This window comes from Carcharodon carcharias, chromosome 1 (assembly GCF_017639515.1).
Source record: "Carcharodon carcharias isolate sCarCar2 chromosome 1, sCarCar2.pri, whole genome shotgun sequence".
NCBI classification, from domain to species: domain Eukaryota; kingdom Metazoa; phylum Chordata; class Chondrichthyes; order Lamniformes; family Lamnidae; genus Carcharodon; species Carcharodon carcharias.
The window spans coordinates 141,461,691-141,479,309 of record NC_054467.1 but is presented as its reverse complement, the minus strand read 5'-3'; the positions used below and the strand labels follow the sequence as shown (position 1 = coordinate 141,479,309).

General features: G+C 41.3%; 1 protein-coding gene across 3 annotated transcripts in view; it reads right to left on the bottom strand.

Annotated features, from left to right (window-relative positions):
- Positions 1 to 17,619, bottom strand: part of slc30a9 (solute carrier family 30 member 9) — a 136,963-nt gene that overhangs the window by 74,791 nt on the left and 44,553 nt on the right. For all 3 annotated transcript variants that reach the window (XM_041196346.1, XM_041196336.1, XM_041196355.1), the window contains 3 exons: positions 16,241 to 16,340; positions 15,195 to 15,287; positions 8,314 to 8,396 (listed from right to left, as the gene is read on the bottom strand). In XM_041196346.1, coding sequence (XP_041052280.1) covers positions 8,314 to 8,396; positions 15,195 to 15,287; positions 16,241 to 16,340 — 276 coding nt within the window. The remainder of the gene's footprint in view (positions 1 to 8,313; positions 8,397 to 15,194; positions 15,288 to 16,240; positions 16,341 to 17,619) is intronic.

Genomic DNA, 17,619 nt, shown 5'->3' with positions numbered 1-17,619 from the left:
AGGCATGATGGGCCAAATGGCCTCCTTGTGTACTGTAACAATTCTGTAATAAAATGATAACTGATGGGTGCTGTAGATTCTCCTCAATCTTCTACTTGCTCATAAAGCATTTGCACTCCTTTCTTAATTCCTGGACATGAGTTCAAAGGTATAGGTATGAAACGCAAATATTGCCATTAGCCCACTCTTGCAAGCTGCAAAAAAAGATTTTTTTAAAAAAATTGTTCCACTTCTGACTCAGCCTCACTCTGGTCATCTCTCACCTGCTGCCAGAATTCCTAACACCCCAGCTGACTCAACTCCAATAATGTTTATTTAACTCCAGGAACCTTTGCTGACCCAGAGACCCTGTGACATTTATTTAACTTTGGGAATTCCTGATGGCTCATTGATTTGCAACTTTATTTAATTAATTAGTGGATTTTTACTAGGACCACAGATCATTTCATTTAATTGCTTTGGGGAAAGCCTTTCTCTTGCTAAAAATTGTGTTATTATTTACCTTTTATTAATTAATTTTATTCAATCATGTTCTCCTAAAAATGAAGCTTACTTCTTACTTGCTTTGTAATTTTATTGTGCCCCTCAACTTCATTTATCTGCTTTAGGTCTATTATTTGCTCCACTCGTCCATGAAAATTACTTTTCATTTCCAAATAATTTTTTCCCCATTTATTCCTATTAACACATTGCTTCAATTTCTCCCTTTCTGCTCACCTCAGCCCTGTACTCCAACTTCCTCTGGCTCTTACTAGCTCTCCACATCCACCTAGGTTCTCTTCTCCCCAGTGCTCCATATCCATTTACCTATTCAATTCTCCTCTTCTCTATTTATTGTAAACTACCATCCCTCGCTTCCCTCTCCTGCAGTACTCACTGCATATCCCTTCTAACTACTTTTGCATGCTTAAACTTAAAAGTGTAAAATTAAAGCACGTGGGATTGGGAATAGTGTATTGAGATGGTTAGAAAACTGGTTGGCAGACAGGAAACAAAGAGTAGGAATAAATGGGTCTTTTTCCAAACGGCAGGCAGTGACTAATGGGGTACCGCAGGGTTTGGTGCTGGGACCCCACCTATAATGTATATTAATGATTTAGATGAGGGAATTAAATGTAACATCTCCAAATTTGCAGATGACACAAAGCTGGGTGGGAGGGTGAGCTGTAAGGAGGATGCAGAGATGCTTCAGGGTGATTTAGACAAGCTGACTGAGTGGGCAAATGCATGGCAGATGCAGTAGAATGTGGACAGATGTGAGGTTATTCACTTTAGTAGCAAAAACAGGAAGGCAGATTATCTTAATGGCTATAAATTGAGAAAGGGGTATGTGTCCTCGTACACCAGTTGCTGAAGGTAAGCATGCAGGTACAACACGTAGTAAAGAAGGCAAATGGTATGTTGGCCTTCATTGTGAGAGGATTCGAGTACAGGAACAGGGATGTAGGGATGTCTTGATACAGGGCCTTGGTGAGACCACACCTGGAATATTGTGCGCAGTTTTGGTCTCCTTATCTGAAGAAGGATGTTCTTGTTATAGAGGGAGTGCAGTCAAGGTTTACCAGATTGATTCCTGGGATGGCGGGACTGACATATGAGGAGAGATTGAGTTGGTTAGGATTATATTCGCTGGAGTTCAGATGAATGTTTGGGGGGGTGGGGTGTCATAGAAACTTAGAAAATTCTAACAGGATTAGACAGGGTAGATGCAGGAAGGATGTTCCCGACTGTAGGGGAGTCCGGAACCAGGGGTCACAGTCTGAGGACACAGGGTAAACCATTTAGGACTGAGATGAGGAGAAATTTCTTCACCCAGAAAGTGGTGAGCCTGTGGGATTCACTACAACAGAAAGTAGTTGAGGCCAAAACATAGTATGTTTTCAAAAAGGAGTTAGATATAGCTCTTGGAGTGAAAGGGATCAAAAGGATATAGGGAGAAAGCGGAAGAAAGCTATTAAGTTGGATGATCAGCCATGATCATAATGAATGACAGAGCAGGCTCGACGAGCCAAAAGGCCTACTCCTGCTCCTATTTTTTTTTATGTTTTTCTAAAAAACTGCTTCATGCACAATCACTCCCTATGCGCTAAATTATCTACATCGATCTTCGTTACTCACTTCCCCAAAATACTAAGTAAATTACTTCTTATTCCTGTTAATGATGTTGTTCCATACCCAGCACTGTGCCTCAACTACTCTGTCCATTCCCACCTGCCCCTCAAATTATCTGCATTCCTCCCTAAGGATTATTTTCCTTAAGCTACACGTTATTTTCCCATACACCTAACTTCCCTAAATAGGTGAGTTTAATATTCATTTCTGATGAAAGCATCAAAATAATTGTCATTTTGTGAGGCTGTTAAATCTTACACTGATTTGTATCAGTTCAAAAACACAAATCCCACTACAGTTTTACCAGATATTGCATTTGATTTTAAATTATAATCATGTTCTTTCATAATATTCCTTTTACCAAATTTTTAGAAATGTTTGATATCAAATTACATAAAAATATTCCAATCAGCGGAGTTACACTGACAAAACTCAAGAAGACATTAAGGAAAAATGAATCAATTGTTCCTGACTCACAAGTCTGTTGCATTCAGGCTTCAATACCAAAAGCAATGGTATTAGTTGTTTTTTATTCACTCATGGGGTGTGAGCTTCACTGGCTGGGCCAGCATTTATTACCCATCCCTAGCTGCCCTTGAGGTGGTGGTGGGCTGCCTTCTTGAACTGCTGCAGTCTATGCAGTGTAGGTACACCCACAGTGCGGCTAGGAAGGGAGTTATAGGATTTTGACCCGGCGACAGTGAAGGAACGGCAATACATTTCCAAGTCAGGGTAGTGAGTGACTTGGAGGGAAACTTCCAGGTGGTGGTGTTCCCATCTATCTGTTGCCCTTGTCCTTTGGTCGTGGGTTTGGAAGGTGCTGTCAAAGGAGCCTTGGTGAATTCCTGCAGTGCATCTTGCAGGTGGTACACGCTGCTGCTACTGTGCGTCGGTGGTGGAGGGAGGGAGTGAATGCTTGTGGATGTGGTGCCAATTAAACAGGCTGCTTTGTCCTGGACGGTGTCAAGTTTCTTGAGTGTTGTGGGAGCAGCACTCATCCAGGCAAGTGGGGAGTATTCCATCACATTCCTGACTTGTGTCTTGTAGATGGTGGACAGGCTTTGGGGAGTCAGGAAGTGAGTTACACTTTGTACAATTCCTAGCCTCTGACCTGCTCTTGTAGCCAGAGTATTTATATGGCTATAAAAACAAAAAAACTGCGGATGCTGGAAATCCAAAACAAAAACAGAATTACCTGGAAAAACTCAGCAGGTCTGGCAGCACCGGCGGAGAAGAAAAGAGTTGACGTTTCGAGTCCTCATGACCCTTCGACAGAACTTGAGTTCGAGTCCAAGAAAGAGTTGAAATATAAGCTGGTTTAAGGTGTGTGTGTGTGTGTGTGTGTGTGTGGGGGGGGGGGGTGCGCGGAGAGAGAGAGAGAGAGAAGTGGAGGGGGTTGGTGTGGTTGTAGGGACAAACAAGCAGTAATAGAAGCAGATCATCAAAAGATGTGACCAACAATAGAACAAAAGAACACATAGGTGTTAAAGTTGGTGATATTATCTAAACGAATGTGCTAATTAAGAATGGATGGTAGGGCACTCAAGGTATAGCTCTAGTGGGGGTGGGGAGAGCATAAAAGATTTTAAAATATTTAAAAATAATGAAAATAGGTGGGAAAAGAAAAATCTATATAATTTATTGGAAAAAAACAAAAGGAAGGGGGAAGCAGAAAGGGGCTGGGGATGGGGGAGGGAGCTCAAGACCTAAAGTTGTTGAGTTCAATATTCAGTCCGGAAGGCTGTAAAGTGCCTAGTCGGAAGATGAGGTGTTGTTCCTCCAGTTTGCGTTGGGCTTCACTGGAACAATGCAGCAAGCCAAGGACAGACATGTGGGCAAGAGAGCAGGGTGGACTGTTAAAATGGCAAGCGACAGGGAGGTTTGGGTCATTCTTGCGGACAGACCGCAGGTGTTCTGCAAAGCGGTTGCCCAGTTTACGTTTGGTCCCTCCAATGTAGAGGAGACCACATTGGGAACAACGAATGTAGTAGACTAAGTTGGGGGAAATGCAAGTGAAATGCTGCTTCACTTGAAAGGAGTGTTTGGGCCCTTGGACGGTGAGGAGAGAGGAAGTGAAGGGGCAGGTGTTGCATCTTTTGCGTGGGCATGGGGTGGTGCCATAGGAGGGGGTTGAGGAGTAGGGGGTGATGGAGGAGTGGACCAGGGTGTCCCGGAGGGAGCGATCCCTACGGAATGCCGATGGGGGGGGTGAAGGGAAGATGTGTTTGGTGGTGGCATCATGCTGGAGTTGGCGGAAATAGCGGAGGATGATCCTTTGAATGCGGAGGCTAATGGAAATAGGTGGGAAAAGAAAAATCTATATAATTTATTGAATGGAAATAGGTGGGAAAAGAAAAATCTATATAATTTATTATATGGAAATAGGTGGGAAAAGCCTCCGCATTCAAAGGATCATCCTCCGCCATTTCCGCCAACTCCAGCATGATGCCACCACCAAACACATCTTCCCTTCACCCCCCCTATCGGCATTCCGTAGGGATTGCTCCCTCCGGGACACCCTGGTCCACTCCTCCATCACCCCCTACTCCTCAACCCCCTCCTATGGCACCACCCCATGCCCACGCAAAAGATGCAACACCTGCCCCTTCACTTCCTCTCTCCTCACCGTCCAAGGGCCCAAACACTCCTTTCAAGTGAAGCAGCATTTCACTTGCATTTCCCCCAACTTAGTCTACTGCATTCGTTGTTCCCAATGTGGTCTCCTCTACATTGGAGAGACCAAACGTAAACTGGGCGACCGCTTTGCAGAACACCTGCGGTCTGTCCGCAAGAATGACCCAAACCTCCCTGTCGCTTGCCATTTTAACACTCCACCCTGCTCTCTTGCCCACATGTCTGTCCTTGACTTGCTGCATTGTTCCAGTGAAGCCCAACGCAAACTGGAGGAACAACACCTCATCTTCCGACTAGGCACTTTACAGCCTTCCGGACTGAATACTAAATTCAACAACTTTAGGTCTTGAACTCCCTCCCCCATCCCCAGCCCCTTTCTGCTTCCCCCTTCCTTTTGTTTTTTTCCAATAAATTATATAGATTTTTCTTTTCCCACCTATTTTCATTATTTTTAAATATTTTTAAATCTTTTATGCTCTCCCCACCCCCACTAGAGCTATACCTTGAATGCCCTACCATCCATTCTTAATTAGCACATTCATTTAGATAATATCACCAACTTTAACACCGATGTGTTCTTTTGTTCTATTGTTGGTGACATCTTTTGATGATCTGCTTCTATCACTGCTTGTTTGTCCCTACAACCACACCAACCCCCTCCACTTCTCTCTCCGCCCCCCCCACCCCCCCACCCTCCACACACACCTTAAACCAGCTTATATTTCAACTCTTTCTTGGACTCGAACTCAAGTTCTGTCGTAGGGTCATGAGGACTCGAAACGTCAACTCTTTTCTTCTCTGCCAATGCTGCCAGACCTGCTGAGTTTTTCCAGGTAATTCTGTTTTTATTTATATGGCTAGTCCAGTTCAATTTCTGGTCAATGGTAATCCCCAGGATGTTGATAGTGGGGGATTCAGTGAAGGCAATGCCATTGATCAACAGGGGGTAATGGTTGGATTTTTCTCTTGTTGGAGATGGTCATTACCTGACACTTATGTGGCACGAATGTTCCTTACTACTTGTCAGCCCAAGCCTGGATATTGTCCAGGCCTTGCTGCATTTGGAAGCGGACTGCTTCGGTATCTGAGTCACAAATGGTGCTGAACATTGCAAAATCAGCAGCAAACATCCCCACTTCTGACCTTATGATGGAAGGTCGGTCTTGATCAAACAGGTGAAGGTGGTGTGGCCTAGGATTATACCCTGAGGAACTCCTGCAATGATGTCCTGGAGCTGAGATGACCGAGTTCCACAACCATCGTCCTTTGTGCTCCGTATGACTCCAACCAAAGGAGAGTTTTCCCTCCCTCCGATTCCCATTGACTTGAGTTTTGCTAGGGCCCCTTGATTCCACACTCGGTCAAATGTGGCCTGGATGTCAAGGGCAGTCATTCTCACCTCGCCTCGAGAGTTCAGCTCTTTTGTCTATGCTTGAACCAAGGCTGTAATGATGAGGTCAGGAGCTCTGGTGAAACACAAACTGGACGTCAGTGAGCAGGTTATTGCTAAGCAAGTGCCACTTGATAGCACTTTTGATGACCCCTTCCATTATTTTACTGATCATTGAGAACAGACTAATGAGGCTGTAATTGGCCAGGTTGGATTTATCCTGTGTGTGTACAGGACATACCTGGGCAATTTTCCACATAGTCGGGTTGATGTCAGTGTTGTAGCTATACTGGAACAGCTTGGCTAGGGAAACAGCAAGTTCTGGAGCACAATTCTCAAGTACAATCGCCGGAATATTGTCAGGGTCCATAGCCTTTGCAGTATCCAGTGCCTTCAGCTGCTTCTTGATATTATGTGGAGTGAACCGAATTGGCTGAAGACTGGCATCTGTGACCTCTGGAGGAGGTAGAAATGGATCATCCACTCGGCAGGTCGGGCTGAAGTTTGTAGCAAATGCTTCAGCCTTATCTTTTGCACTGATGTGCTGGGCTCCATCATTGAAGATGGGGATATTTGTGGAGTCTCCTCCTCCAGCAAGTTGTTTAATTGTCCACCACCATTCACAGCTGGATGTGGCAGAACTGCAAAGCTTAGATCTGATCCATTGGTTGTGGGTTCGCTTAGCTCTATCGCTTGCTGCTTATGCTGTTTGGCACGCAAATAGTCCTGAGTTATAGCTTCACCAGGTTGACACCTCTTTTTTAGGTATGCCTGGTGCTGATCCTGGCATGCCCTCCTGCACTCTTCATTGAGCCAGGGTTGATCCCCTGGCTTGATGGTAATGGTAGTTTGGGGATATACTGTGCCATGAGGTTACAGATTGTGTTTGAGTATAATTCTACTGCTGCTGATGGCCCATAGCGCCTCATGGATGCCCAGTCTTGAGCTGCTAGATCTGTTTGAAATCTATCCCATTTAGCAAGTGGTAGTGCCACACAACACAATGAAGGGTATCCTCAATGTGAAGACGGGACTTTGTCTCCACAGCAGCTGTCCGGTGGTCACTCCTACCAATACTAACATGGGAAGATGCATCTACGGCAGGCAGATTGAGGAGGTGGTCAAGTATGTTTTTCCCTCTTCTTGGTTCCCTCACCACCTGCCGCAGACTCAGTCTAGCAGCCATGTCATTTGGGACTCAGCCAGCTCGGTCAGTAGTGGTGCTACTGAGCCACTTTTGGTGATGGACATTGAAGTCTTCCACCCAGAGTGCATTCTGCACCCTTGCCACCCTCAGAGCTTCTTCCAAGTGGCGTTCAACACAGAGGAGCACTGATTCATCAGCTGAGGGATGGCAGTTTGTGGTAATCAGCAGGAGGTTTCTTTGCCCATGTTTAACCTGATGCCAGAAGACTGTATGCAAGCCAGAGTCGATGTTGAGGACTCCCAGGGCAACTCCCTCCCAACAGTATACCACTGTGCTGCCACCTCTGCTGGGTTTGTCCTGCCGGTGGGACAGGGATACCCAGGGATGATGATTGTGGTGTCTGGAACATTAGCTGTATGATTCCATGAGGATGACTAGGTCAGGCTGCTGCTTGTGAGGCAGCTCTCCCGATTTTGGCACTAGCCCCCAGGTGTTAGTAAGGAGGACTTTGCAGGGTCGACAGGGCTGAGACTGCCATTGTCATTCCGGTGCCTAGATCAATAACAGGTGGTCCGTCCTTTTTCATTCCTTTTTTTGTGACTTTGTAGTGGTTTGATACAACTGAGTAGGCCATTTCAGAGGGCATTTAAGAGTCAACCACATTGCTGAGAGTCTGGAGTCACCTGTAGGCCAGACCAGGTAAGGACAGCAGATTTCCTTCCCTAAAGGACATGAGTGAAACAGATGGGTTTTTTACAACAATTGACAATGGTTTCATGGTCATCATTAGATTTCTAATTCCAGATTTTTAGTGAATTCAAATTCCATCATCTGCCATGGCAGAATTCAAACCTGGGTCACCAGAGCATTATGCTGGGTTTCTGGATTAATAGTCTTCACTATCAGAAAGGTCAAATACTATTCGTGCATATCTCATTTTTTCAGCTCTTCTCAAATAGAATGGTTGGCCCAGATCAAAACATCTCAATCACATTTGAAATTTTGTAAAATATTTTTCACACAGACTTACTTTCTTTATATGCAATTTCTTCACTTTGACGCTGCTTTTTTGCCCTTGCAAGAGCTTCTAGGCTACCATGCACCTCAAGAGCCCTTAAAGAAATATTGAACATCTGTTAGAAGTGCTGTAACTACCTTACAGATGTGTATTACATTTTTTATCCCAAATTTTAAAAAAACTTAAGAATGGCTTAAGTTATTTACAATTATCATATACGCATTTGTCAGTAGAATCCTTGCTAAAGCATCAACTTACTGCCAAGTACATTTGTTTTGTCAGTTTGTGTTCAAGTCAGGGAACATGGATATTTATGTTTCCACATAATACTCAATTGTTTTTATTTTATTCATTGGTCAGTGAAAATGGTTTTCATAAGTGTTTGGAAAACTTCTATTCCACTTATTTACAAATACACAATAATTCAAGGCGTAAATGCAGCAGTTTGCAAAAGTTAAGGGATGGACAGAGAGGTGCAATGTGGCAGAAAATAATATTTTTGGATTAGCAGAATGTATTGTGCACTTAGAAACTGTGTAGATACCTTTTATTTACAGTTATATTAAAAATTTGGAAATAGGCAGAAGGGAAATGTTCCTAAAGTTTTATTTTGGCAAAATTACGTGTTATGGTAAATGTGATGAAGAATGCTGAAGTACAGCTTAGTGAATCGGCACATGGCAGATGCAGTTCAATAAAAGGAAAAGGCTTGCATTTATATAGTACCTTTCACAACCTCAGGATGTCTCAAAGTGCCTTACAGCCAAAGAACTTATGAAAGGTTTTGAAAACTAAACAGTGATAGATTGATGAACAAATTGGTAAAATTGGCACAATTTCAGGCTCATCACTAGATGAATGAGAAAGAAGTTAGAAGAAATATTGGAAGGTTAATAGAGCATTGAATTCTTGATCACAATACAATGTTCTGCCATAGAATAATGGGTAAATTTTGCAAGATCCAGCCCTACGGGGGAAAATGGGATAAGAGTTTAGAGTTGAACAGCTGGCAAAGAATGGAAATCCTCCTTTTCACTAATTTCAACAATTCAAGGAGCTAACATAGTACTAACCAAGATAACAAAGATGTCAATTGGTTCATTCACTGGTCTGTGCTAAGCAAATTTTTCAGACATGACATTTACTTTTACTTTAGGCTTACACATGAAGAAATCACCCTACAGAATGTTTTCCCAGAAAAGGGGTGGGGGTGTGTGTGTGTGTGTGCTGAAGGCTCTAAAGGGTAAAATTTGAGGGATTGAGGTAAAGAAAATGTACAGCATGCTGAAACAGAACACTGCACCACTTGCAAATAATGCCACTGTACTAAAAATGACACACTCTTCTTCAATCATTTCAAACAATAAAGGCTTGCTAAATGATTTTCCATAAAGAGAAATCAAAAATCCAATTGTTCCATCAGAGCCACTATTTTCAACTTGGCATATAGTAAAACTGCATGCTGAGGCTAATAGCTAATCACCGAATGCAACTTCTTCTCACTCACTTTTGCCGTTCATTCAGTGACGCATCTCAGACTCCAAAATATTCAAGATAGTCTAATTTAAATTTTTATAATTAAGAACAAAAATATTTTAAAATGTCCCTTTTTAACAGAATTGGCAAATGGTGAAATAAGGTAAATGTCAAAGAGATCTGAAGTCGAAGAGCTAGCTATTTAAATGTTAATTTCAGAATGAGTTTAAAGACAATATTTTCTTCCTTTGGTCTTGCTAAGGCTGTAGCTTTGAGCTTTTAAGTCACAAAAATAATTGTTTAAGATATACCATTTTTGATAAATGATATGCATACAATGCTGTCACAAAATGTTTGCAAAACTGCAGAGATGAAGGGATGTAGTTCATTATTGCTGAAGTCCCTGCTCAAACCCGCACTCCCAATGTCTTAGATAAATACACTGCCCGGTGTTCTGAGCCAGAACAGAGATCCCAGCATTAAGCCCCAGTCTGTGGTGAATTACTTGATCCATTCCAAAGCATCAACAAGAACAGTGTAACAGGCTTCAGCGTCTCTGGGTTAGCAAAGATGAAAATTTGTTATAGCTTCCTGTTATGGTACAATGTACTGTAAAATCACTGCTTCTGGGTTCACATAAAACCAACAAAAGGCTGTCAGCTGCAATATAGCTTTACCCCAGCAATTAAAATTCCAGAAGAGAAGGAAAGAATGTAAAAGGGTAATTTTTAAAAAGAGCTAGCACCTATTGCCCATCCCTAATTGTCCTTGAGAAGCTGGTGGTAAGCTGCCAGCTTTGACCACTGCAGTCTGTGTGATGTAGGTACACAGACAGTGCTGTAAAGGAGAGAGCTCCAGGATTTTAATGCAGCAATAGTGAAGGCTTGATAATATAGTTCCAAATCAGGATCGTAAGTGGTTGAAAGGAGTCTTGAAGGTGGTGGTGTCTCCTGCTCTTGTCCTCCTAGCTGGTTGAGATGCTGGATTTTAAAAAAGGTGCTGTTGAAGGGGCCTTGGCGAGTTGCTGCCGTGCATCTTCTAGATGGTACACATGGCCGCCACTGTGTGCAGGTGGTAGAAGCAGGGAATGTCGAAGGTGGTGGATGGCATGCTGATCAAGTAAGTTGCTTGGTCCAGAATGTTGAGTTTAATGAGAGTTGTTAAGCTGCACTTATCAGACAATTGGAGAGTCTTCTATTGCTCTTTTGACTTGTGCCTTGTAGATGGCGGATAGGCATGGGAAGTCAGGAGGCGAGTTACTCACCACAGGATTCCCTGTCTCAGACTTGCTCCAGTAGGCATTGTATTTATATAGCTGGTCCATTAAGGTTTCTGGTCAATGGTAATTCCCAGGAAATTAGTGGTGGGGGATTCAGCGATGGGAATGCCATTGAATGTCAAGAGGCAATGGTTACATTCTCTTTTGTTGGAGATGGTCATTGCCTGGCACTTGTTTGGCATGAATGGTACTTGCCATTTGCTAGTCCCAGCCTGAATATTCACCAGGTCTTGCTGCATATGTGGGCACAGAATATTTTAGTACCTAAGCAGTTGCAAATGCAGCTGAACACTGTAGAATCATCAATGAACATCCTCATTTCAATCTTATGATGAAGGAAAGGCCATTTATGAAGCAGCTGAAGATGGTTGAAGCTAGGACACTACCCTGAGGACACTAACCTCCTGCAATAATGTCCTGGGGCTAAGATCATTGAAGACCAATAACCACAACCATCTTCCTTTGTGCTGGGCACAACTCCAACCAGTAGAGAGTTTTCCCCAATTCCCATTGGTTTCAATTTTGCTAGGGTTCCTAGATGCCACACTCGTCAAATGCTGCCTTGCTGTCAATGGCTGTCACTCTCATTTCACTTCTGGTATTAAGCTCTTTTGTCCATGTTTGAATCAAGGCAGTAATGAGGTCATGAGCCAAGTGGAACCCAAACTGAGCATCAGTGCATAGGTTATTGTTGGGTAAGCACTGCTTGACAGCAATGTCAATCACACCTTCCACTTTGAGAGTAAACTAATGGGATGATAATTAGCCAGATCAGATTTGTCCTCCTTTTCATAGCATATTTGAGCAATTTTCCACATTGTCTGGTAGATACTAGTATTACGGCTGATATGGAACAGTGTGGCTAGTTGCATGGCTAGTTCTGGAGCACAAACCTTCAGTGCAATAACTTGGGTGTTGTCAGGGCCCATAGCCTTTGCTATATCAGGTACCCTTCAGCTGTTTCTTGAGATCAATGGAGCAAACTGAATTGGCATAATCTCCTAACATACTTTTTCTCCCCTGTATTGATTTGTACTGGGCTCACATTCCATTTTACAAATCTCTCTCAATACAGTCATTAATCTCCATGGCATACTGCAGTTAAGGCATCAAAAAGTTCAAAACAGAATCTATTTTTAAAGTTTGAAACAAAAATTAGATTTTTTTTTAAACAAAGCATGCTGAGTCAGGAATGTTCTGTCTGACAATGTGGTTGAAGTTGCTACTGAATCTGCTTTCAAAAGGAATTGAATACCTGAAGGGGGGAAAAATGTAGTTCTACGGGGAAAGAGCAGGAAAATGGGATTACTCTGCAAGTTTCCGGAAGTCCATCCGTGGTCCTACCTCTACAACTGTAGCTTCCTCAAATAATTCAGTTGGTTAATCAGACATAACTTGCTTTACACAAATCCATGCTGAATTGCTTTCTTGTTCAAGTGCTCAGTCACACTGGCCCTGATGATTGATTCCATTAACCTCCCGAAAATTACACTGGCAGATCAGTAGTTAGCATTTTTCTCCCCACCTCCTTAAATAAGAATGACATTTGTACTTCTCAAGTGCAAAGAATGACACCAAACCCAAAAACTGGAGAACTTTGGAAAATTATGGCTTACGCATCTGTAATGTCCTCACCTATTTCTTTTAGTACTCTGGGGTGGAAACCATCAGGTCCTGGAGTGTATCTTAATTCTCAATTTTCTCTTTACCATTTTTTAATTCATATTAAATCCACCAAGTTCCTCCCTCCCCTTGGCTTAATTTTAGGTTCCCTTGTACCACTGGTATTTTGTTCTCCACTGTGAAAATAGATACAAAATACTCAATTTAACAATCCACCATTTCTTTATTATCCATTTTGTCTCACTTGCATCTGTCTTTATTGGGCCCAAATTTCCCTTTATAATTCTCTTAATATACTTACTAAAAAAACTTTGCTAAAAGCAAAGTTTTTGCACCTCATAAATTTTCTTTGTACTCTTTTGCTGTCTTTTATAGCTTTCCATGTCAGGTGGATTTCCACTTTACCTTGCAGTTTTTAAAAAAAGCTTTCGTTTTTAGCTTGGTGTCTGACTCAATTGTTAATTATAGTCGCTTAGCTATAGAAATGGAGCCTTTGATTTTTAGTGATATGTCTGTTTTGTATTCCATCAGATACTACTTCAAATACTTCCCACTTTTTGTAGGTTTATCCATTAACAGTTCAGCCCAAACTACTATGGTCAATTCATTTCCCATCCCATCAAAGTCTGTCTTAAATTTAAAACCTTGTTTTATAACTCTCCCTTCTCTCTGACAATAACAAATTCAAAGTACTTACAGCACAGAAACAGTGCTTGATCCTGTTGAGTTAAATGATGTGTTTATGCGCCATACAAGCCTCCAACCAACCCCATCAATATATCCTTCTATTATTTTCACTCTCATGTACTTATCTGGCTTCTCCATGAATGCATCTCTGCTTTTCACCTCAACCACTCTCATAACATTTTAACTCTCCAGGTAAAGAAGCTTCTTCAGAATTCCATAGTGGACTTATTAGTGACTAAGTTATATTCATTGCTTCTAGTCTGGTCTCAACCGTAAGTGGAAACCTCTTCTCCACATCTATTTGTTCATACACTTTCATAATCTTGAGGGTGTTCTCTCTCCTGGAGAAAAAGCTCCAGCTTCTTCAATCTTTCCTGATAGGTATAGCCTCTCCTTTCTGGTATCATTTAAATAAATATTTTTGTACCTTCTCCAGTGCTTCTATAGTTCCTTTTTATGAGTGTTACCAGAGCTGTTCACAGTACTCCAATTTGATCTAATCAGGCATTTATACAAATTTAACAATTTCTTTGCTTTTCAATTCTATCCTTATAGAAATGAACCCAAGTGCTTTGTTTGCTTTTTCTCAAATAGCATCGTAAGCCAGTGCCATTACTTTTCACAATTGAATCATATTATGATCACTGTTCATAATAATCTGTCAGTATGGAAACTTGTTGGCTAGTTCTGGCTCATTTCTCATCAATAAATAACAGTCCCAAATCCATTCTAGAAATTCATTGTCTTGATTACTTGAGCTATTTTGCTACTTTGTGAAATTCAATATCTCCTCATATCGCTTTTGCTGTATAGTTCACTGTGTTGCATACTTATACATCCCCACTTTTCATCATTATTTGCTCCACAGAAACACCTACCAAGTGTTGTATTTTCTGCTGTTCTTTAATGGTACCCAAGTGTTTTTGTTGCCTTATCACCCTTACTGAAATCCCTGTTGTAATCATGTATCTTAACAATATTGCTACTCCCACTCCACTCCTGATTTCTCTGTAATAGCTTCTATCGCCATAGTCTAAGCTGAATTTGCATGTCCACTTATTTTAGATCTTACGCATTTGTGTATAGAATTCTTAAAATTAGATAACAGTCTCCAACCTGCCCATACACTCTGCTGGTCTTTTTCCTCACACCTTTAGACCTGCTGTGTAGATTTTCCCCTTCCACTGCTCAATAGGCTACAGAAATCATTCATGGACTCCAAAGTTCTTTCCTTGATCTGGATGTTTATTTTCTTAGAATTTCTAAGCAGATAACCAAACTAAGAATGTGTTCAGAATATTCTGGAAAGTCCATTGTAAAATGCATTACTTTGAACAAAAACTTTCTCCAAAACTATAAAATGATTTAGAAATACCTTACAGTGCAATTTAATGTCATTATACAGTACACTAAGGTATTTAACAAAGAAAGCTAAATTTGATCTCAGCATTCTATTGATTCTGACTTACAACTGCTGGCAAGAAATGTTAATATGGGTAAAAATGGAGAAAGGGGAAGCATGATAGGTAATTAAAAAAAACCTGGATTTGTTCCTTTTCACAGTTAAAAACTGTCATAATTAACAGAGGCATGGAGTATTGAAGCAATAAAACCCGATACCACAGATCAGGTAGCCACACATTCAATCCCCTCTCCATTCAGTTTTCAGTCTCAGCAACTTTTTTCCTTTGATTTTTGTACGATGAAACTTACCTGGATCTCACAAAATAATGCAATGAGTCTCAAAATCAGAATTGAGTACACAAAAATAAAAGGTAATAAATGTTTAAACATCCCTAGTGCAAAATTAAAGGTGATCTATACCTACTTGGCTTCTACATCAGATCTCAAGTATACAGTAAAAGCCTCAGTATCATCATGAGGACTTCGCCGCCTAATCTTCCTTAATTGCTCCAGGTCACTGTAAGCAAAGTGAGAAAGTCAGGTCTCTAGTAAAAGGAACTACATTAGACAGCATTGCAGTACAGTATATTGGAACTACATTTTTAAAATTTTTTCATGAGATCTTAATATTGCTCATTCCTAATTGCCCTTGAGAAGGTAGTAGTGAGCTGCCTTCTGGAACTGTTACAGTCCATCTGGTGTAGGTACATCCACAGTGCTTTTGGGAAGAGAGTCGCAGGATTTTGATCCAGCGACAGAGAAGGGACAGAGATATAGTTATAAGTCAAGATAGTGTGTGACTAGGAGGGGATCTTGCCATGTGTCTGCTGCCCTTGTCCTTCCAGGTGGTAGAGGTTGCAGGTTTGGAAAAGTGCTGTTGAGACAACCTTGAACTGCTACAGTGCATCTTGTATTTGGTACACGTAAACAAACACACTTATGCAGTGACATGGTGGAGTGAGGCTTCAGTCTGGGCCCAAAGTCTGAAACTCTGTTGAGTGGCAGAAAATGGTTTTCAAAAAAAAAAAGTGACATTACTTTTGGACATGTTACATGCTGATAGCAGATCACAGTATTAGCACTGTGCATAGGGCATTTCACTTTATAAAGAACACTCCAAAAGTATAAACTCAGTGTGCTCTTGCACGAAAAAAAAAATTCCAAAGCTACAGAATTTCTGTTATCAGTGTCCTTTAAGAACAAGATATTTGCATCCATTATGGCTAGCTGAACACATGCACCATCCCTAGTTAATTCATATTATGTCCTCAATTCAGTTCCCATTAAAGATCTTTGTACAGCACAATTCACAAATCACATTCTTGATTTGTATACCACAATTTCTCTTCTCCATGAAAGTATAATTAACCAGAATGCACATAATCAGTATATTTTGACTGTCATTTATGTTCAAATATTTTGCATTAATGTAAAAAACAAAACATCAAATGTAGCAATATCGCTGAATACCTGGGTTTTAGACAGAATTCATTCAATGCTCGCATGCCAGTGATGAAATTATTTTGAGTGTATGTGGACCCATATTCTCTCTTCTTCAGAATAGCTTTAACTGAGAAACATTGGGGAAGAAAATTAACATTTAAACAGTGAGTGAATTACGCACACATACATTTTCTCTAATAATGCTAATGAAACAAAGCCCTTCGTTATCACTTGTATTTTCATTAGTCATGGAAACACTCAGCACCGATAAATATGGGGCAGGATTTTTAGGTCAGCGCGCGGGCGCACACCTTCAGGGAGCTTTCATTCAGCACTTGCCCATACCCACTCTTAAGTCAGCACCACCCCTCCTCCCACCCCCACACCATCAGCACCGAGCATTTCAGCGCGCGCTTCATGCTGGCTGGCTAATTGGCCAGCCAGTGTGAAATTGCAGTCGGGGGCCGATCGCGGACAGCAGTCCATTCCCCGGCAACTCCCGGGCCTGCCAATTGCACCCACACGCCAACTGAAAAATTTTGCCCTTGGTTACAGTGGAAAATGCTGCCACAAATTGCAAGAGATTAGATTATTACATTTCATCTTCGCACAACTCGTCAACCACCTGAAACAAGTAATCAAATACCACCGTCAGAGATCTTTAAAAGCTTAAGAACTTTTGTTAAATAATAGATCCTGTTATTACATATCTTGCATCAACACAAAGTATTTTGATCTCTCAGTGACACAACATAACATCTAGTCTCACCCAAGAACAAAATCATCTGAATCAATAAACCAAGAGTGAAGTCATTTGAATTAAATTCTGGCAAGTGGCCTTGAACAGCTGGGCTCACTTTTTAGGATAGTCAGTCAGTCTGTTCATTCAGTAAAGTAATATTGTGGGATTAGCAGCTACTCCTAGGCTAGTCCAAAGTTGTGGCCCATAATGAAATCAGTGGAACCCATGACACTCCTGACAGTGACGTCAACAATATAACTGAATATGAGCTTCAGATATAACTCATTTCAATACTTGCACAGCAGTAACTAGATTATTCTGAATGCAAGTGGACCCACAATTTCTACAGTTTAAACAACCTAAAGATACGGTGTGAGTCTTAAGAATAACACTTGCTTTTTAAAAATATTACTATGTTATTGAGGGGTCAAAGACAGAATCTATTTGGTTGGAGTTAAGAAACAATAGAAGAGCTATTCTGCTATTTGAAGTATTTTAAAGGCCATCAAATACTAGGAAGGCAAAAGAGCAACAGATTTGAGAGAAAATTACTGAGACCTGCAAGCATTATAGAATAATAAACATGGGGGACTAACTACCCAAATAGTAATCGGGGCAGTGATTTTGAAAGGTCAGAGCGGAGCAGGTATTTCCTAAGTGTGTT